Below are 22,817 nucleotides of genomic sequence, written 5' to 3'. Positions count from 1 at the left end.
TTGTGAGAGCACATTCTGAATTTCACAGCAGTCTTTGACCATATTTCTTTTCAATGACTCAAGTGTGATTCTTTTCATGTAGAAACTGAAAATATTATGAAGAGATAGCAATAATTTACAGTATTGAAACTTAGAACGTGTTTCTTAGTGTGCAATATCCGCTAGGTTTAATAGCCAAATCTTCATTTGGCTTATGGTTTGTTTGTTTACAGTCATTCAGGTATGAAAAATCTGCATTTGACCATGTATAGCTGCACTTGAAAAGTGCATTTGAATGAAAAGGTATTTGAATAGCTGCATAACTAATCAGCTGATGCAATTATGTGGACATATTTTGCATATACAAATAAGGAGGTGGTGAAAATGTAACCTTAAATATAATTTATTTTTGCCACTTTTTTGATAATTTAAAGAGCTGTTAGTCATTGCTTTTAGAAAGTGCCAGGAAAACTTCATTAGTTGCCCATGCATTCCCTGTGTGGTAATAGTAACTCACCAGCCCTGTTGCACCGGCATGTTCAGCAGGGAGCGAGGATGAAGAGCAAGTGACATGAGTGCACACACCCAGACATGAAAAGGCAGGGTGAACCTCAGCTTCTGAACCAAGTACCAAAGAAAGGTTTGCTAGATGAAAAGGTAATTTAGGTTTCAGAAATCAATTTCAAGGCCTGTGGGGATGAGATCACAATAGCTTTGAAAGTAGGACTTAGGTAAATAAATGACAAATCACCATTTCCAAAGCCCAACTTCAATAATCTCTATTCAGTCAAGTTTCAACTTTGTGGCTTAGATTTGATGGCTGAAAGTAATTGGGATGAAGTTCTGCAGTGGATAACAATTGCAGGTCAGTCTTTTAGAACGTATGATGACCATAGCTGATTTATATATGCTATATCACATAATGTAATTATGCGGCTGTCTGCGGAAGGAATCTGGTAATTAGGAGGTGGAACAGATGCATGGTGGGTTTATACTGTGAAACACTTATCTGAGGTGAAAGAGTTCGTAAAAAAAGGAAAAGCATGTTGGTCTAGGAAAGAATAGCTTGGGGAGAAAGTAAAGAAATTACTTAAAAGGAGAAGAGATTTGAGAGATTATGAGAAGTAAGAAAAGATTCCACAAGCGACTCCTTTGCCTTTTTTTTTATTAGGAAAATAGCAGAAATTAGGCTAATAGATAGAGGTGTTTTAATCATGCTTTAGGAAAAAAAATGGAGCTCAAGATTTCATTGAGGGGATTGCTCATTAAACACTTGGATGGGCTGTGACACTTTCAGGAGAATTTGGAATGAAAATGTCTCTAACATCTATAAAATTCCTCCCCACTGTCTGTCTAGGGTGGCTTGGCTGGTTTTGTGGATTCTTGACTGCTCCTTTCTTTCTGGGTTGGAAATAAAGGTGTTTAGGAGTGTGAAACGGGACGGAAATGAGGCAACATGTTGTCTTTCCTCTCACCTTGTCCCCATCTTGTCCCTATAATTTTGGACTCAGTGCTCAGGAAGGCTCCTTTGTAGTGATTTCTAATTCTTTGCTTTCTCTTCTTTCTCTCATTTGGTGGAACAACACAGGATCCAATAGGTCTTGCTGAAGCTGAGGAAGCATTTGTTCTCTGTGTGTAAAATCACCATCAGTCGGAAAATTTTAACAGGTTTATATGCAAAAGAAGTGAGGATATTCTACATCCTTCCGTATCCAGAATTAAAATGAGCCTTCATAATTTAGATCAAGTAACCTGTCCATATTGCAAGACTGCACCTACAGTTTGTAGCCGTGTATTTATGATGTTTTATGACAGTCTGACAAACACGCAACATTCCGGCATTCTGAAATAACTAAAAACTAATGCTCATATGATGCATGTACATACATTAAGAAAAGTATCTTGCTTTACTCTCATAGACTGGCAAATTCAATAACTCTGATTTTTCTGTCACTGTAATAAATTCCCAGTTGTCTTAAGTCAGTGGGAATGCAAAGTATACATAGAACAGAGGCAAGAGGCCAAGAGCATGAGATTCTAGCACATGTATTACAGAAAGGGATATCTAGGTGGTTAGCTCTACTTATTTTTTATAGCTGGGCTTTGGTGTTTTGTAAATACAATGAGTAGTAGGATTTCTAGAGTTTGAAGGAAACTGGGACTTTTTTATTGTGATTCATGGAGAGTGCATTTTAGTTTAAAATTCTTCTGCTTTACCCGTTCTGGATCAGGAAGGCTATTCACTGTTTTTAGAAAACAGTGTTCATCCAACAGCAGAAGACACTTACTGACATCGATCCTTTAACTGGCTTCTCTTTTGCTGGTTTGGCTCTCAGGTGTGTGTATGTGCCTTGGAAGAGATGAGTGAGTACTTTGAAAGGAAAAACATAGTCCTTTTGTTATGCGAGGACCATTAGTTTTTCCATAATTACAGCTGTGCCTCTAAGGTGTCTCCCCTCCAAAAACGGGGAATAGTGTGCTCTCTTTTTCAACTCATACACACATCCATATACACATTGTAACTATGCACATACATTATTTCCAGCTGGCTCCCATCACAAGTACCTTTTTTCCTGACCAAGCTACGGACATTGGAAATTTGCACACACAGGCTGGATACATGCAGAACCAGTTTCTGCAGGGATCATATTTGACTTAAGAATTAAGGACTTGTGCTCCATAATGCAAATTGTTGAATGTGTTCAGCTTGGGTAAAACAGGAAGCATTTAGTATTAAATATAGCTGCCTAATGTGAATCTTATGGAAAGCTTCTTCCAGAATAGCAGTTAACTTTAATTACAGAAATTTTCAGGTTTACATGCACCACAACATGGTAGAAATCCACTAATTTTTTTAACAGCACTTCTACTATTTCAGTGAATATCTTATCTCCATGGAGAAATCAGTTGATAGGCAGCACTGACTTTTGATGCAAGAGTGCCATACTTCAAAAAGTTATGAATATGGAGGATCTTTTTTCACTGCCAAGAAATTAAAAATAAATCCCCAAAGGTTCTGTGTGCAAAGATTTTCAAAGGACCTATTTACCTAGGACGGTTTTGTTTGCCCAAAGATGGATATCCAGTGCTGTTTTAAATGTACTAGCGCATCGTACTTGGCATCCAGCTGTTGCTGTTATGGCACTTCTGCCATCCTCAGATATCCCAAGGTGTCTCAAATTGTGCTGGGTGCCTCTGCAGATACCAGATTCAAGCTCTTCATTTCCACTGGAAGCCAGTGAGATATGATGATTGATTTGACCCTTGGTGCTCCCTGGCCCTGTGTTCCTGAAGGCTGTGCCTGGAGACCACAAGCATTTCATGTCGCAGATCTCATGTCTGTCGTTTGCCTGTCTGTTCAGGGGAATATATATTTATGTGCATACACATGCATATATGTAGGGGGAAAATAAAAAAATATATAGGGGAATGTTCACATATATTTATATAAATATAAGCGTGGGCTTAGTACCAGTTATGCATTTACTTAGTAGTGGTTTTCTTAGGTGATATAGCAGACTGAGGTCCTGATTCTGAGAGGCAGAGAGCTTCTTACAAGCTGCTTGGCACTTGTTAACTTACAAGAAAAGTGCATGGATTCAGCATATGCTTGAATTAGGCTCTAAAATAATGCTTGAGTTAGGCTCTAAAATAATGAAGTATCTTCTTTATACCGTATTGATCGCTATCCTTTTATCCTTCTTCTTTCACAGTGTAAATTACATATTTCTTTTTGATTTAGTATTTGTTGTAAGCATAAAACCACCAAGTGATTTTAGTTCATTATCATATTTTATCTCAAAACAGTACAATTTTCATTTCTTAGCTGACCACAAGAGGTTTAGCTAAGTGCTTTCTCTCTCCCACTCTCTTTCTGCAAACCCATCTGTGTTTGCTCATATCTCATATTTGTTTCACACTTTGTTTCCCTTCTAGATCATGAAATTATCCTTTACAGCCACAAAAACATCCCTATAATGATGACAGAGACACAGAAATTCATCTCATGAACTGGGTTTACTGTATAGCATTGGTAGGATCTTTCCCATTCTGTCTGACAAGTCTTCCCAGGGACACCCCCCACTCCACACCCTCAAAAGCCTGAGGATTGACCTCTCTGGAAGCCAACTTCCATAACCCCTTCAATTCCTGTTGATTCAGCTGAGTCTCGGGCTTGTGGAGTATGATGATACACTTCAGCACAGGATTTCTGAGACCAAATGGGACTGCAAGTTCCTGTCAGGATATAGAAGTATTCAACAGGCAAATATAATTTTACTGTTGGGAAAGGGACTGATTGAACTGGAGAGCAACTGCCTAATCAGAGCTTAAGCTAATGATTCTATGTTAGTGAGCTATTGAGACTGAATGCATTAAATAAAATAAGGTAATTTAAAGTGAAAAAAAATAATACAAAAAGAATTATGCAGTACAAATCAGATTACATGCTTTTCTTTCAAACATCTTTATTAAGTAGCTGATAGCTACTTATTTACTGATCTTTATTCAGATTTTTAGATGCTGATATCCATGTTTAGTTTTTACTTGATGAGCAAGCAAAGTAGATATGAATTAATATTTTCTGAGGTGTTTTTTAATTGAAAATTTTCAGGAGGAGAGAGAATGAAAGTTATTTCTTTGCTTATTTCTTCAGTGTGTCTTTTGTGTTAACAGTAAAGGTTGGTTGTTAGCAAAAAACCAATAATAGAATAGAGACCTTTTATTTGGAAGTAATGGCTTAGGTTAAGTAAAATTGAGGTAGATAAATCTGGGGTGTTATGTTATATCATGTGATACAAATATGCAGAGCTGCTGAGCACATAAGCCTTGTGCCTTAGAAACACTTCTATTCAGTGCTGTTACTGTGGAGGGAGATGAAAGGGTCTTTGTAGAAGACCATGCTCCAGGTTCTTCAGTGTGGTAGACATACCAAATATTGACCAAAGTACAGGCTTGAAACAGAGCTGGAGCCTAGCTTTTTGTTAGTACCTATGAAACTCCACCGTCTTTCTCATTTAGCCAAACATCAAGCTTTTCTTCTCTGACTATGCCAGTACCACAGTGCCCCAGCAAACATGGCCTGATGAGTTAGACCAGCTTATTAAACTGCAGAGCACCTTCCAGGAAGCCTCCTTTGGCAGTCAGAAAGCACAGTCAGAAAGAAAAGGAGGTGCAAAATTATTCCTACACTTGGCAGTCTCCAGCTTCTTCGAGAGCCTGTAGGATCTTCTGGCAACAGAAGAAAATGCAAGCAGCTTTCCATTGCTCAAAGTGAAATAATCGTGTATATCCTCTTAGCTGCATAATGAAATGGCTGGTCAGTTAAAGGTGGAATGAAGAAGCAATTTTCTCAACTCTACTGGCCCAAGTCACCATCTTCGTCACCTTCCTCTTTCCATTCCTGTTGCCCTAGCAATTCCATTCCCTAGCTCTGAGTAAAGCCACCTGGACAGGCACTTGAAGTGATGGTTCTGCACAGGTGTCTAGTGTAACCCAGATGGAGGGTAAATGTGGTTATACTACTTCTGTTAATGATGTAAAACCTGTTTGTGTGTCTGCATTGTAACGCATAATTAGCCTCTCTCTCCAGAGCTATGCAGTACAAACATTGCAGTGGGAAATTTGAACCAAGCCAAGAAAGCCATTTCACTGGCAAACCTGAATGAGGCCTGGATGCTTTAGTGAAGTCTTAAACAATTCCTGAACAGAACCTATCTCTTCTTTTTGCACCTACCAATTATAGGTGCCAGAATGAAAACTATTTTGCTGGTAGCTTTTGGTCCCCTGAGGCTGAATGATTTCTGCTGCAGGGCTAGATCTCATGATCCTCTTTGTGGTGTCCATAATATAAGTTGTCTGTACACGGGCTTAAATGAAAAGCTGAGGCTAACAAGACGAGTTCTCAGTGGGATCCTTATGCTGTACAGCTGTAAACATTTAATTTAGGAGTCAGAATTAAGAATTCAGACTGAGTCATAGAGGCAGTGACTTGCCCAAAATGAAGTTTCTGAACACATAAGCTAAGAGTTTGCTTCTCAAGGACCACAGATGAACTGATCACTGCAGTACTAGATTACTGAAATAAAGTATGTATACTCCATGTGACAGTAGAAGTAAATTGTATATTATAATGTTTTCACATGAAAATGAAGACCTACGATAATCACCTTGTGTTTTGTTTTACGTCCTCTGTTTCTTTTCCGTCTCACCTATGCTTGAATTGTCTGTGATATTTCTCTTCCATCCCACTGTTTTCACTGTCTTTTCTGTATCCTCTGTTCTCTGCTCCTCTGTGTTCAGAGAAATGAGAACAGCAGGACTGCATGGATCTCCACTTCTTTTCCCTCTTTTCTTCACTGGAGGGGGGCTTAATACAAATGATAGACTGTGAAATGGATTATCACGGGTGGGTTTAGTTTGAAATAGCTGTGTATGAACCCTATCTCACCCATTCTGTCTCTGTGCTGATTTGACACCCTGCTCAAATGGCTAAATTTAAAGAGTTCATAATGTCTGAAAATTTGGAGTTCTTTTACAGTCTATTTCAGTGAAGGGAACTGACTATATTCTAAGCAATAAAAAGCCATCAGAGCCTGCAATGTAAAGACCGGGCAGAAAAGTTTTTCCCCACAGAATTACTATTACTTGCAATAAAAAAAAACAAAAACAGAGCACCATGTTCAAATCATGTTTTATTTAGCTGCATTAACCCTCATCTGTTTGTAAAATGTGCTTTCATCCTCAGTTCGTATTTCCTGAATGTCTGAACAGAGACACCAGATGTGCACAAAAAGAGTGACGGACTAAACTGGACAGACTTTAGACTGGGAGCTATACTTTTACCAGAGTTACCTGTTTACTGCAACCATGGATTAAGTATACAGTCTTGAAGAGACTAAAATTAAAAGGTATTTTATGCAATTATTTTAATATTCAACAGAAATCATGTTGAATTCAAAGGTAGAATTGTGTTTAAATAGAGATGGAAATATTTTTTAGGTCAATGCATAATTGACTTATGAAACACACATGAGAACAAGAACGTCATCTGCAAATAAACAATGAAAATGCATAAAATCTAGTGTTCTCTAATTAAAGCTAACAAAAGAAGCAAGATGCATCTGTATACAATTTATCTTTTCTGCAAATGATTTCATGTGGAAGTTAAAAAGGCTAGATCTACATCTGAAATCTGTGAGCAGTTAATAAGAGCATTTATTCATAGAATCATTTAGGCTGGAAAAGACCCTTAAGATGATTGAGTTCAACCATTAAACCAGCGCTGCCAAGTTCACCACTAAACCATGTTCCAAAGCGCCATGTCTACACTATCTCCAGGGATGTTGACTCAAACACTTCCCTGAGCAGCCTGTTCTAATGCTTGAGAAGTCTTTTCAGTGAAAAATTTTTTTCTCATATCCAATCTAAACTTCTCCTGGCACAATCTGAGGCCATTTCCTCTAATCCTATTATATTCGAACATATGTGTCCAACAACTATTCATACGAACTTGTGAATGGCCCTGAAAGAGACATAAGGACAGGTACAAGTTGTTAGGAAAAGTGCCCCAGCAAATCAGTGTGAATTTCTGAATGTGCAACTGGAGCAAGGGTGGCATCACATAGTCAAAACTTCTTATTTCCAGTCAGAAATCTGTTTGCTGTATTCTGTACTAAATCAAGCATACTAATCATCTGGGTGGGAAGCTGTTAAATATAGTATTGCAAAATCCAGTAGGATAGATCAGAAATAAATGATCAGTGTTAGAGGAGGAGCAGAGCTCAAGCTAAAAACTGCTTTTTCCCCCTGCAGTGATCTACAGATCCACCAGAACACCTGACTGTTAATTCTATGATTCGCAAAGACACCAAAACTCCTTTGGTTTTTCATGCTTCCAGAATTTTGGCAACAGAAATGAGACAATCTGTTTAATTTCCTGGGTGAGAAGGATAAACAATGCTGTTTTAACATACACTACACAGTCTGTCGCTTTTGCATTTAATAGTGCCATTCACATTGTACCTTAGGCCAGCTGTGGGCATGTAATCATGACTGGAGTAAATATTTTAAAAACTGGATTTTGACGATTGGTTATTCTGAAATACAGCAATCTAAGGACAGGGAAAGAAATATTTCAGATTGGCAATTCACACCGAGTTTAGTACCTTATCTGAGTCTCTTAGACTGGTTGATTAAACAGAATACTAAAAGGATTAATCATTAAAGCCCTTAAAATAAACTTGTATTTGCTTCATGGAAGAATAGAAATTTCACCATCTAGTGGCTGCCAGTCAGGGTCAAAGTTACCCTGTTCACAGGGCTCAATCACTGATCAAGAAAGTGCAGACAGAACACGTTTATATTTTAGGCTCTTGACGCTGTATACTTGATTGCAGTTAACAGGAACTGGATCAAACAACTCTCTATGTGCAATCTAATCTTCTCAGACTTTGAGACATAGAGGTTGTGGTCTGAAGCCTCTTCACTTTAGCACATCAGCCACTTGGTGCATATCTGGTGTCTGTTCACATATTCATGAAACATGAACTGAGGATGAAAGCATATTTTATGAAAGTATTTTTCTTGTAGCCAACTGAGGGTTAATACACTTAAACAAATAAAGCTTGCTTTGAACATGATGCTCTGTTTTGTTGTAAGTAGTAATAATCCTATGGGGAAAAAAACGTACCTGCCTAATCCCCGTAGGATCTGCCTAAACCTTGCAGTCTCTTCTTGTTCATTATTTATAGTTCTGTGTAGTGAAATACACTGGGAAAGTACTCTGTGTTTAGGACTTTTGTGAAATCTTGAAGTTCCCTAGACTGAACAGAATTCTAATTCTGGGGAGAATGCAAAAACAAGCGGTGTTTCCTCTGTCTGCCTTTTATGTAGCATGCCTGCCTTTGTCTGCTGTGCAACTGAAGTGTGCAAATAGCTTCATAGAAATAATAGTTCCATTCTATTTAGGGTACAAAGATAAATGAGCACTGAAAGCTTGTGGAAGTGCAGGATAATGTTGGGTTTTGCTATGAAGATACAAGCAAAGATCCCATTCTTCAGGTAGTTGGATCAAATCTGATTTCTCAAAGATGTCACAGTGTTAATACTCTCACTATAGAACTCTGTAGAACTGTAGTGCAGTGACACTAGATAACTCATAGTCTGTCTAATGGAGACAAATAGCTATGGACACATCAGAATAATTGGTGTCAAGTTAATTTGATTTGTTCATTTAACAAATTGAATTGTTTCAGCTAATTACATAGTGTGGCATAAATGTGATTGGGGATGTTCAGAGAAGAAAAGTATTCCTTTTTTCCTCCACTAAATTAATGAAAATTTTGAGGAAAATGTACACTCAGAGTATGCAACAATGTCCAGCTTCACATGCTGAATTTTGCAGCCTCCATTACAGCATGTCTCTCCTGGGCTTCTGAACTGATTGATGCAGCATCCTCCTCAAGGTCCCCAAAATACTCTCTGAAAAAGACTCTCTTAGCTATTCTGCTCCACGCCTACACAAGAAACCCCCATGTCTCTGTTAGAGATGGAAACATCTCAGCTAGGTGTGTAAGTGGTGTCACTGCTTCCTGTAACCCTGATGAAGTGGACAAAGTGAAGGACTGTTCAGAATTCTAGTACCTTCCAATTTCTTGGTCTACTGCCTTCCCTAAGCAGTGGCTTAAGAGGTCAGGGATATTAAAGTTTGCCGATAATAAATACAGAAATACGTAAAATTCAACTTTTTTGGGTTACATAGAAAATACTCGCTGTGAAATCAACCCAACTCCCCTTTGTCGTTTGGAGTGTGTCCTTTTATAGATTATAGTGGGTTTACTCTGTTCTAATTTCCATTTATTGCTTTTTTTTCTTGAACATTTTGGGAGTAAAGGTGGCAATATATATAGCAAATAAGTTATATTTACATTATTTTGATTTATTTTTTCTTATTATAGACTCTTTTCAAAATTCATTCCAGCACTGATTCCTTTACTTCAGAAAGCTTGCAGAAAAATGCTTGGATGCTTCTGGTTTAACCAATGTTACTTAATCTCACTTTAGTTCCCTGTTGAAACTACACTTTCATGACATAGAAGTAGCAAAGAAGAGTAGCAAAGTAGCAAGGCAGAGTTCAGACTCCTGAGGTGCTCATTGGGGTACAAATATATTGAGGAAACTTGAAATAAAAATTCAAAGTAGAGCGTGAGAGAAATACTGTCCATATTTTTGTATAATGGTGCTTTAACAAAAGTCTAGAGATCAAGGTAGAAAGTCTTGGATCTGTATAGCTGTGGTTGATGTGTTCCCAATTTTGTGTCCAAGTTGTAGTCCCCTGAAAGGATGTTGTAGCTAGGTGGGGTCCAGCCCCTTCTCCCAAGTAGCAAGTGACAAGAGGAAACGACCTCAAGTTGCGCCAGGGGAGGTTTAGATTTGGTATTAGGAAAAATTCCTTCACTGGTAGGGTGGTCAGACATTGGAACAGGCTGTCCAGGGAAGTGATAGAATCACCATCCCCGGAAGTGTTCAAGAGGTATCTATTTTGTTTTGTTTCACTGGGGTTTGTTTTGTTTTTTAAATCTGTGTATTTCTTGCACCCCATCTGTTCTGTATGTTGTAAGACTTGTGGGCAGATGCTTTCCTCTCCATGCTTCAACAGTGCCTGGCAGGGACTCGTAACTGGAAGTCCACGTTCTACTGAATTGTAGTGAATAGAAGAGTAACCCAGATCTCCTGAACCTCCTCACCCAAAGTGTTAGCTGTAATATCACCAACTGGATGATCAGTTGCATGTGTAAAGTTTACTATTAAAGTGATTGTGTGCGTTGTGATTTATAAATCATGTCACAGGCAGAAGTAGGAATTACTTTGGTCCCAGGCAGCAATGTCAGGTTTCAGCACATCTCTGACTGGAAATGGCTGAGCACTGCAGAACAGATTCACTGACTCAACTCCCATTGGAATTGAGAGAAAACATCTTGTGGTCACCCTAATCTATGTTTCCTGTCTGTGGCTTTAAATTATGACACAATAACCTGTACTCTGTCAAAATGTGTTTCATTTCACGAAAGAAATCTTGAAACATTAATTACTAAAAGGCCTCATGGTTTCTTTTTGCTATTGTAGTACGAGTGTAAACCTGCAGTACTTTGTAACTTACAGCAGCAGTTAAAAAGAGACTGTTTACAAAATCATGGAGTAGTTGAGGTAGGAAGGGACCCTGAATTTCATCTGATTTAGTTTCCACTGCTCAAAGTGGCATCAGCTAGAACAAGTTACCCGGGACTGTGTCCAGATGGGTTTTGAATATCTCCAAGGATGGAGACTCCACTACCACTCTTGGCATTCTGTTCCAGTGTTTGACCACCCTCACCATACCAGATTCTTCTGTGCAACTGCACAAAGACCTCTGAATTTTTCTTGTTTTCTCCCTGTCTACATGCATTACTGTACAGGCACTTCAGAGCCACCTAGTCCAGTTGATTTCTCAGAAAAGTTGTAAGTGCTTTGCCCATGACACTTTCCTGTAGGTATACCCTCATTTATGTGCACATACTTCATGCGGTCACCCTCAGCACAAGACCTCTCTTGACCTGCAGTCTTTGCTTCACCACTACCTCCCCATCATCCCTGTTTTAAAGCTCTCCTCGCCAGGCTGATCAGCCTGTCGGCAGGGATGTTTTGCCCTATTTTTCGTTCTTATTCAAGGCAGCTTGAGACCAGTGGAGCCACAGGCAAAGCCACACGTGACTTAGACGCAACAGTACTGATAGAATAGGACAATGAGGAATGTTTGTGTGAGGGGCAGTGATGGGAGTGGAAAAAGTGAGAAGGCAGTAAGTCAGGAAATAGCCCTCTCTCAATTGAGAAAATAATTCAACAAAAAGGGGAAGCAGTTGTGTGCTTATGACATTTATTTAATCTTTAAAATCTTTGATGGAAAATGCTTGTGTTTTGAAGATCTCAGCTGTCTGTTGTTGACACAATTTGGCTGAATTCATGTGTGCATGAATACATATACATACATAGACAGCCAAAGAAAATACTTCTTAGTGAATAAAAATTGTTTGACTCTACTTAAAAAAGAAAAGAATCCACAATATGTATGACCCACCCTGTATATGATCATCAAACTGAAACATTCATGCAGCATTTCTCCCACAGCATTGTAAAATTATGAACAACAAATATAGAATCAAATTCTGTCCTTCATCCCTGTGATGGACAGCTTATTCCAGACTGTGCTTTAATAGTCTCTCCTGCACCCATGTGTCAGATTAAATGGTAGAAATGCCAACTGGATGATAAAGTAGTATCATTTCTGGAAGTATTGGCTTTTAAAGTTAATCTTCAATAGGATGCTTTACTGCAGGCATGTGCATACATCAGATAACCTTGGCATGCAGAGAGTATTTTAAGACCCACATAATTTTCAAATACCCTTTAATATTTAGTGAGAGTCATGATACATTCCATGCACATAAGATCAGAGACAGACCTTCCAGGCTTGTTTTACTTCTCAGGATAGATGCCAAATTGGGAACCCACAGTGATGTATTTTGTTTTTCTCTAGACAGTTAATGTGGCAGAAGAAGCTTTTCCATGTTGTTCCATTGACATCTGAACCCTGGTCTTGGTCAGCCATCTCACAGAGATGGCAAGGAGAATAATAAATACAACTGTCTTCACATGCTTATCTTTTAATCTGAGATTTCCAAAACAAATGCTGCCAACTAATAAGGTATGCTAGTATGGATTCTGGGATCTTGAAGTGTGATGTCAGAAAATTCACTGTAGTAGCTAAACTCCAGCACCTGGTGCTACCAGTACTGTCCAGAATCAACCTGTTAAACCAGAGGCAAATACTATCCATAACTACTTCTGTTCTCTTTCTGTTTATCCACTGATGATACAAAAAAAGAAAAAAAAAAAAGCTCCTTCCTTAAGCTTTACATTTAACCAATGTAATTTTATATCCACACATTCACAAAATAAAAGATTCAGAGATTTTCTAGCAAACAACATGCTTACAGATTTTCACATTGAGCTAGCTGCTACTTAGAAGGAGGAAGAAGTGCATGTAAGATTAGATTCAAAATAATTCTATGAAATGTATCTGGCCCCTTTATGCAGCAACCTGCTACACGAGGGAGAGGAGAAAAGCAAATCCTGGCCTTGATCTCAAAACAATGTAAACCACTTTTAGTATGTTGACTTGTAGAACAAGTGAGGCATGAAAACAAAAGCACAAAGCTCTCAGTAGTGGCAGCGAATATTTTATCTTACCAACAGAAAGCAACAAGAGACTAAATCTTTAAAGCATATACTGTGCTGACAGTGCCCACTCATTGTGGCATTTGCAACCCCAGCTGCATTCGAGCTTGTGCCGTAGAAGCACCGTAAGAGTGTGTTGCTCCTATTGCCCTTTACTGGCCCTTACCCAGGTGAAGGAGCTTTTCTCTGTTGCTCATGCTGCCCTGTATAAACAGATGTTCTAACAATTATTTCTTTCCCTGAAGTGAAATTGGAGAGATTTTAGCATCATTAGCTCTTCTGAAATTTTCACAGTGCTGAAAAGTATCTCTAGATGACTGTAACTTTTTGTATATAAACCAACCTTCCTGACCTTTTGGAAACATCCAATGTAAATGCCATTCTAAAATTCAGTGACTGAGTCCTTATAGAAATGTTGAAGCAGGAGTACCACTGTTATTGCTGTGTTTTTGTTTGAGTGCAATTGGTAAGAATATTTAGAGGATGATTCAGTGCTATGGTAGCAAATATTCACCACTCTCTGTCAGAGATCATTTTGACTAGGTCTAATGAGTTAAGAGTTAGTGCGCTGGTTAAAGATAAAGGAAGATGCTCCTCTGGGAATGTGTTTCAATGTGTGTGCTCTCTGATTTTTCCTGGTACCCACTTGTTTGTTGTTCTCTCCCAGCTGAGACATGAGATTCAGAGGGAATTGGAGAATGTTGCTTATAAATTATGGAGTTACTGCCTCATCCTGTCATCAATTATGTCAGTCTACCCTTCACTACTCAGCTTTTTCTCCTATCTTTTGTCAACTTGTAAGGTTTTTACCTTCCCTGGTTAAGACTGTTCGCCATCACTGCATCCATTCTCAGTCCAGGTCTTTTGTGTGGAATCCCAATAGTCCGACACTGATTTCTTGTTTCCTACTTCATATTTGAGCAATTCAGGAAGTTTTGGGTGATTCACAAGTGCAATTACATAGTAGTATTTCAAGACATCCCCAGTACTGATTCGGAGAGACTGCTTTGAAGAATGTGGGTGACGAGCTTTAGAGAAAGTAAGGAAACGATGTGGATTGTGGTTTGGTAAAGGAGGGGTAAGCAGAAGGCACAAGCTAAATCCTGGAATTATACATAATATGCATAATTCCTGCTAAATGTGACCAGTTGGGTTCTGCGCTATGCAGAAATAAGAGCAGCAATCAGTTCACTTCCAGCTCGGCTTCATTCTTAGGTTTGATATCCCGTTTCAGAGCTGCTGCCAGGCTTCTTGGCACCCTCTCCATCTCCTACAGCCAAACCCACAGAAGAGCCTTCAGCAGCTCCAGCATCCCAGGCAAGCTCTGGTTTCAACTCAGACACAGCATGCCCACCTTCCTACCAGAGATGTCAGTAGTCAGGAAGGCAGGTACTCCAGCATAGAACAAAAGCTTTTCTACCCTTAGAAGTGGGGCTATTCTGGTAGATACTCCCAATATAGCTTTGATCCAATTAGCTGGGGTGCCAGTGGCAAATGGGTCTCCATAGTGCTATGGAGATTCAAGCACCCAAACCTGGGTGCTGGCTGCAGGCTGGATTCTCAGCTCCCAGATATTCATTGCTATTGCTACCTAGGCATAGTGAATTTAAATTGGGAATTACCCACATTTCTGCATTTACATTTCTGACTGTACTGTAGGTGTTTGTTTTATCCTCACACTATGGGCATTTTGTAATAGGAATATTATGTAGATGGGCCAAAATAATAAAAAAAAATTTACAACTAAGTTTCTTTATTAAGTTGCTAAAATGTAAATTCATTCACTGACTAAACTCTCTTGAAGTATCAACATGGCTTCTGACCTGATTGTAGTTTAAGTTCTTTCCCCAAGCAACTATCAAGCAAAGATACTCCTAAAATAATAGGGGGAAAAATAATGCCACGGGGAAAAGTTTCTTGGGGATGAGAGGATAGGATTGTTTATCATCTAACAATGTCCTACTTTTATTGTAATTTTAAAATCCTTTTTTTACAGATAGACTTTCTGGTCAAGCTTCAGATGCTTTTGTTTGAGTAGCCGCAACCTCCCTATGGACTCAACAGATGTATCACGAAATGGCATTGCTCACTGGGAATGCAGATCCTGAGTACAGCACTTACTCCTTCAACAACTTGGAAAACCTGTGTGAAGTGCAAACCAAGAAGGGATTCTTCTACAAAAAGGCCAAACTTTTGCATCCTGGAGAAGACTTGTGCTGCTTAGCCCGCATCGATGACCGGTCCAGGTTTGTGATCATCAATGTAGGCGGTATTAAATACAAAATTCCATGGACCACCTTGGAGAACTGCCCCTTGACCAGGCTTGGGAAGCTAAAGTCTTGCAACAACTATGATGAGATCATGAACATCTGCGATGATTATGATGTTAGCTGCAATGAATTTTTTTTTGACCGTAATCCTAGTGCCTTCAGGACAATCATGACTTTCCTGACAGCTGGGAAGCTGAGGCTTCTCAGGGAGATGTGCGCTCTTTCTTTCCAGGAGGAGCTTGTGTACTGGGGGATAGAAGAGGACCACCTGGAGTGGTGCTGTAAAAAGAGATTACGACAGAAAGAGGAAGAGGCAGCTGAGGCCAGGCTGTTTGAAAGGGAGATGGTATTTAGTGAAACTGCGCAATGTGCCTTCCAGGACACTAGCCGATTGAGTTTGTGCATGAGAAAGCTTAGGGATATGGTAGAGAACCCTCACTCAGGGATCCCAGGGAAGATCTTTGCTTGTATTTCAATCTCTTTTGTTGCCATCACTGCAGTCAGCCTCTGCATCAGCACCATGCCAGATGTCAGAGAAGAAGAAGATCGGGTGAGTGCAGCTTTTTTTGGAGTAAAGCGTGTTTTGCATTTTGTCTCCTCGGGGAAGGTGACAGGCAAAATCATTCCAGCAAATATGAAGGTATTGCATTCAGTACGTAAGGAGTGGAGGGCTGTCTCGGGTAGAGCACACAAAACATTATGTCACTTCAAACTGAGAGAAGATTGGGCCAAACGCTGCCTTGCCAGAACGGCTTTGGCAGTTCACACCAGCAGATAGTTTTGCCCAACAGGTTTGTTTTCTGACATCTCTAACCAGATGACAAACCAGCTATCGTGGGGATAAAAATCAGCCTTGCTTGTGGCTTAATGTTTTGAGATTAGGTTTAGAGTTAACAGAGCAGTTTTCCCTAAGGGTACTTTAACACTTTGAATGAACTCTCAGTACCCCAGTGTAAAAACCATATCTAAAGTATTTTGATGTTATAAGGTGAGATAAAGGCCAAGGAAGCTGAGGTAGCAACTTAACAGCAGAAACAGAGCAATTGTCCCAATTTTCAGATGTGTTTAGTATTCTCAAGCGTAAGCTGTGGATGATTTATGCCCTTGAAAATCAAGTCTTACATATATTTTGTTTATTCTTCAGTTCACCGTATTCCCTAAGGGTTTAGTCCCTTATTTTGTGCAAGCAGTTCACTTTCCTAGGATTAATTCTATGTATGCCAGTGAGAGCTTATCTGAAAAATGATAGAGGAGGACATCATGTTTTATTTACATATAGGCTGAAATGCAGTCTAAGGGATCTGGGAGGTGGGGATGTTTTGAAGTGTTCATGGCCTCTCTGGTTTTACCCAAGTCCAAGCTTGATACTAAATGTGTGGGCTTATTTCCCAGCCCCATGGTCATTAAATGTGGTTGTGAACTTCAGCTACTAACTACTTCACCCCCCGAAGTTCTGCCTCTCAGCTGAAGGCTAAGCGCTCCTGGAAGCAGCAATCTCCCTGTGTGCCATCACCCAGGGGCTAGATGGCTCGTCCCCCAATGCCACTAGCAGAAAAGAGGGTGGTCATTTACTGTTTTGTTGCATTGGAAATAAAATGTATGCTGATGGAAGATGGGTCCAGCCACTGCAGAGAGACCCCTGCGTTTGACTGATTACCTCATGTACCATTAAATCCACCCTTTGCTTGCCAGGTCTGTTGAGATTACATATCAACTGAGTATTTTGATATGGAATCAGACTCACTCAGTAGCAGTCAAATAAAAAGCTGAAACATTTGGTATGTTAATTGATATATGATTTATTATAAGATCTCTATTTTAAAGGCTTTTTATGGTTTAAAAGTTGAGGATACTGGGTACTAATTAACACTATATTGTCCTGATAATTTTAAAAGAAATATCATTTCCAAAACACATGTCTTTTACTCTAATTAACCATCAGTTCTCCAGTATCTTGGAATTCTAAGCACAAGGGATATTTTACTGTTGAAAACTGAGGTGTATTTAGTGTTCAAATGTTCCTGGGTTTAAGTGAGAGCTGAGCAATTACTTTTAGAATTCATAGAGGTTAGGCACCTTATATTGTTATTAATGGTATAAACATAAATAGGGACTCATAATAATTGGCTAATAATGTTTTGTTGGGTGGAGCAGGGTAATAGTGAGGATAAAGCAAGAGTATGAAAGAAGCCTGGATTTCTTGGTAAGCTGGGACCATTAGAAATAGCACATTTTCATAATCAAATGCAAAACTGTGCAATAAAGATGAATGCAGACTTGCTCTTGTAAAAGCAGAGTCTGACTCCCAAAATGAGATTCTAAATAGGATTTAGGGTACAACTACTGTAAGTTCCTATTGCAGCATAAAGTCAGAAGGGTTAATGTCACCCTTGAGTATCTAAGCTGAGGAGCAGTGATTAGAAGCTGGAAGATTTCTTGTGCCTATATTGGTGAGACTGACATTAGAATGCTGCAGTCAACTCTCACATTACTATTTTTAATGGTGTTTTGAAAAAGTGGAAGAGGGTGAAAAAACCTGTAAATCTTAGACACCTGTAGAAAATGCCATACAGTAAGAAACTTGAACATTTCAGTTAATTTACATTATTGGGAGGAAGGTGAGTGGATTAAGCACGTAAGTGTTTTTTTATGAGGGGAGGAGAACTGTATCATCTAAAAGACCTTTAAATTAAGCAAGGAGATGATGCATGGATAAAAGCTGAATCCTGGGAAATTCATATGGGAAACTATATGCCAATTTTTAATACCACAGTGATTAATTACTGGGACAGACTAGGAAGAGAATTAGTGGATTTTGTATTTTTAGACTTTTTCAGTTCAAAGCTCAGTGCCCTCCTGGTAGGTAGCCTTCAGCTAAACACACTCTATTTCGATCAAAAGTAAATTACCAGTCGCAGATCAAGTTACAAAAGCGAAATGCTTGCAATGCAGAGAAGATCAGAATAAATTCTCCTGTGTTTTTCTGTGTCCTTACATTCTAAAAGCACAGAGCTCCTGCAAATAATCTTTGTTCCGCTCTTTGCACAGGGAAGGTCTGTGGACAGATTGGAAAGGGGTATTTTGTTTGAGACAAAGGTGGCTCTCTTGCACAGGGGACAGGTGAAGGATCACTTCTGGCTGGGTAGGGAATCAGGCATCTGCCCACATTGAATCACTTGTAAGGTCAGAAACCTAGGCTGCAAACTCTTTGTGTGTACTCTCTATGTGGCTTAGCAAGCCAATGCAGCTCTTCACATAACAGGTGTGGAGAGAAGAGAGATCATGTGAGTTCAAATTCATGTTAATCATTCTGAGCTGTGTCCCCAGTATCTAGATTAAAATTTGTGCCCAGTGATAGTTCTTTGGTCTGGTTTTGCAGTCTCCTAACAAGCAGAAAATGGATTTTCCAGGTTTTCTGGCTGGCATTACTGTTGTTACGGTTCTGTGTCAGAGCTGGTGTTTTTACAGAAAACAAAAGCTCTGTGTGCCATCTATCTCTCCTGTTATTGCTTCAGGGAAAGACAGAGGAACCAATCATGAAAAAACCCATGCTGTGGTTTTGTTGGGGGGAGCAATTTTCCATACCCCAGTCCTTTAATGCCATCTGAATGGATGAGCTGTTACACCCAGTGATGTCCTGCAGAGGTGTAAATGACCTCAGACAAGATGCAAGTGTGGGATCTTGAAAGTTAGAAGTAATGACCAAGTGGGTGAGGAAATTATTTAAGGTGCCTGCCTATCTCTTTTAAAATACAGCAGAAGACTCAATCATACATTTTGTTAACTTTATCAAATGGTCCAGATGTTCTGGATGACAGTTGCAATCCCTAGTGGTTTAACGAGAATGGGAAGGATGGTGTTCCCCTGTACTGTATATGTCTTGTTCTTACTAATGGTCACCTTGATTCACCTTGTGTTACTCTTTTTGGGAAATAGTATCATGTGTTTCAGATGCTGCACAATTATCAGTAAAGTTAACAGAATCAGATACTAAATTATGTTTTACTTACTGAACTAGGACATATATTTTGTCAATTTTTTCTCATTTAGCTTTTATTTCCTGATTAAATTAAATAAAATCCACTGGTCCAGTAATATGTATAATAGCTGCTTCTGGAAATTTCAGGAAAGGGATACTTCAAATGTATAAAGAAAACAAACCTGTGAAGACAGTCACATTCTTCTGTGTAAAGTAACAAGACAATGCTAATTTTTTAATTTCAAAATTTTCAGAATGGGAGATTTCTATGTAAGATTTAGATTTAATGGTGAAAAGTCTTCTCTAAAGGTAAAATCTGCTGAGATAGAATCATAGCAGGAACCCTCAGTAACTGAGTTCTTTCAAGACCACCACAAAAGTCATCTCCAAGACGTAAAAATATCCAGAGGCATAAAAATATCCTTAAGGCATTTTAGGCGTATGATACCTTTAAGTGGGCTTCTCAACTCTGTAAACAAATGGCCAGGCATTGAGTGACTTAAGGAAAGCAGCTAATACATCAGAGTCTTAAACCAGATGGGGATACATTACAGCAAAAACTTTAAACACAGTAGGAGCTGAACAACCAAAAGACATTGAGAGATTCAACTTGAAGCCAGATGGTCATCATATTGAACTCTTCATTTTTTTTTCTTGTTGAAAACAGAAATGTTGACCATTTCTATCTGAAGAAGTCTTCTTTCTTTTGTTAGACAACCTTCTTCATCACAGAAGAAAGGGTAGTGAACTCAGACGTTAACATCAAATAATTTGTTCTGATTCACAAAAGCATTTATAGGCCTGAGTACCCCTGAGCTCAATCATTTGTAATACCACAGTGTAAAACAGGAGAAGCAGATCAGTGGTTGGGTGCTGGAACAGGCTCCCCAGGGAAGTGATCACAGTACCAAGCCTGACAGAGTTCAAGAAGCATTTGGATGATACTCTCAGGCACATGGTGTGACCCCTTGGGAATAGTCCTGTGCAGGGCCAGGAGTTGGACTCAGTGATTCTTGTGAGTCCCTTCCAATTCAGCATATTCTGTGATTCTGTGGTACTTCCTTCTTCACCGTGCTTCCTAACGTGTAGGGAAAAACTAGCCTAATTAAAGATGCTGTGATAGGAAGTTACAGTTCAATAACCTTCAGCTAAAGAACATTACAACAAAGAGAGAGGTTTATAAATAATGAAGTTAATAATAGCTCATAAAGAAGCCAAAACCATTTAACCTTCTAAGCTTAATTTACACGCTGTTCTTCAACTTTCATAATGTTGATAATAGATAAATGGTGAATGTGTATTTTAAACAATCTTGTGACTAAAGATTTCATTTCACAAAGGTACACACAAAAGTAATCTCAGACAAGGTTAAAAGAGTCTTGTATAATGATTCTCAATAGCTTTTCGTAGACAAGCTGTTGCTGTAAGGGGTGCATGAGCAGACAGTGAGGTGGATTAAAAACTGGCTGAGTGGCCGTGCCCTGAGCATGGTGATCAGTGACAGGAAGTCTAGTTGGAGGCCACTAACTAAACGGCATACCCCAGGGCTCTGTACTGGGTCCAGTCTTGTTAGACATCTTTATTAGTGGCCTGGAGGATGAAGCAGAGTGTACCTACAGCAAATTTGCTGATGACAGGAACTTTAGGTGAGTGACTGATAGGTCAGACAGTTGTTCTGCTGTCCTGAATTACCTTGCCAGGCTGGAGAAATGGGCTCAGGAAGCCTGTGGAACCTCAGCAAGCTCAGCAAGGAGAAATGCAGAGTCCTGCACCCAGCAAGGAACAGCCCCTTACACCAGTACATGCTGGAGGCCACCGAGATGCAAAGGAGCTCAGCAGAATAGGACCTGGGGGTCCTGGTGGACACCAAGTTTACCATGAGCCAGCAATGTGCCCTTGCAACAAAGAAGGCTACCGGTATCCTGGGCTGTGTTAGGCATTGCTGGCAGTTCGAGGGAGTTGTTTTTCCTCTCTGTTCAGTGCTGGTGAGGCCACACCTGGAGCGCTGTGTCAAGTTCTGGGTCCCCAGTACAAGAGAGATACAGGCATACTGGACAAAGACCAATGTAGAGCCATGAAGATGATGGAGGGGCTGAAGCATCTCCCCTATAGGAAAGGCTTGTGAGAACTGGGACTGTTTAGGCTGGAGAAGAGAAGGTTCAGGGGGATCTCATCAATGTGTAGAAATATCTGCAGGGAGGGGTCACAGAGGACAGAACCAGGCTCTTTGCAGTGGTGCCCAGTGACAGGACAAGAGGTGACATAAAACACAAGCATTTACCTCTGAAATACCTTTTCATTGTGAGGGTGGCCAAGGACTGGTGCAGGTTGCCCGGGGAGGTTGTAGCATGTTCATCCTTGGAGATATTCAAAAGCTACCTAGACACAGTCCTGGACAACTATGTGGCCCTGTTTGAACAGGTAGAAGGGGCTGGACCAGGTGATCTCCAGAGGTTCCATGCAACCTCAACCATTCTGTGATTCTGCAGTTATAACTATTGATTTTATTAGGTTTGTAGTCTAAATAGGTAGCTCAATAGGAACACATACAAGATTCACAGCCTCAGTGTGTCAGAAATGTCATTTTGTTGAATACTATCTTATCTCAAAACTCTTGCAGTTTGGGGTCCTTCTAGCTGGGGTTAACACATTTTTACATTAAATCATTTGCTTATTTTGGTGAAAAGTAATGTAAAGGAGTAAAACAATTGTTGGCAGTGCCTAAAATGCCACTCTGCTTGAGACTCTGGAATTAAGCTTTTCATTGCTGGAGAGCTCATTTTTACCACTTTCTCTCTCTTCTGACTGTTCAGTTATCATTCTGCATGTGATAACAAGACCTTGATTTTAACTTAGAGACTCATGTGATGCATAGATGGTTTGTTTTCATGAATGAAAGTCTTAATAAATTGCAGCTTGTGTTTTTCCTTTCTTTGTGGAATAAACTGTTCTAGAAATTACAGCACAGTCAAAAAAACCCATGCATTTAAAAAAAAATCTCCCCGCTGGTATTACAGATAACTATTTATAGTGTATAGGCACTGAGGGTGACTTTTTATAAAAAGAGTCTTGGGGAATTGGACTAACTAATTTCCCTGGGGATCATCTGAGAATTCGTTATACCGTTTTTTCAGCTCTGCAGTTTAAATGCCAAAAATTATGAGCTGTAACAGCATCACCAGTTTTGGCATCTGAACTGATCTGCTGTACTTGTCCCCTATATTGCTTGTTTGCATTTTGTGTTTGCTCCAGACACTTCAGGCCACATCTGGCTGGAGGCCAGGGAAAGACCAAATGACTCACTAGCAATTGTCACC

At 39.6% G+C, this 22,817-nt stretch overlaps 1 protein-coding gene across 4 annotated transcripts in view; it reads left to right on the top strand.

Annotated features, from left to right (window-relative positions):
• KCNG2 (potassium voltage-gated channel modifier subfamily G member 2) overlaps window positions 1–22,817 on the top strand; it is a 57,312-nt gene that overhangs the window by 14,725 nt on the left and 19,770 nt on the right. For all 4 annotated transcript variants that reach the window (XM_027721528.2, XM_027721527.2, XM_039379100.1 and 1 more), the window contains exon 2: window positions 15,248–16,071. In XM_027721528.2, the coding sequence (XP_027577329.1) occupies window positions 15,316–16,071 (756 nt within the window). In that variant the 5' untranslated portion in view covers window positions 15,248–15,315. The remainder of the gene's footprint in view (window positions 1–15,247; window positions 16,072–22,817) is intronic.

This window comes from Pipra filicauda, unplaced genomic scaffold (assembly GCF_003945595.2).
Source record: "Pipra filicauda isolate LSUMZ 115617 unplaced genomic scaffold, ASM394559v2 scaffold155_size1731166_pilon, whole genome shotgun sequence".
NCBI classification, from domain to species: domain Eukaryota; kingdom Metazoa; phylum Chordata; class Aves; order Passeriformes; family Pipridae; genus Pipra; species Pipra filicauda.
This window is presented reverse-complemented; position numbering and strand designations above follow the sequence as displayed.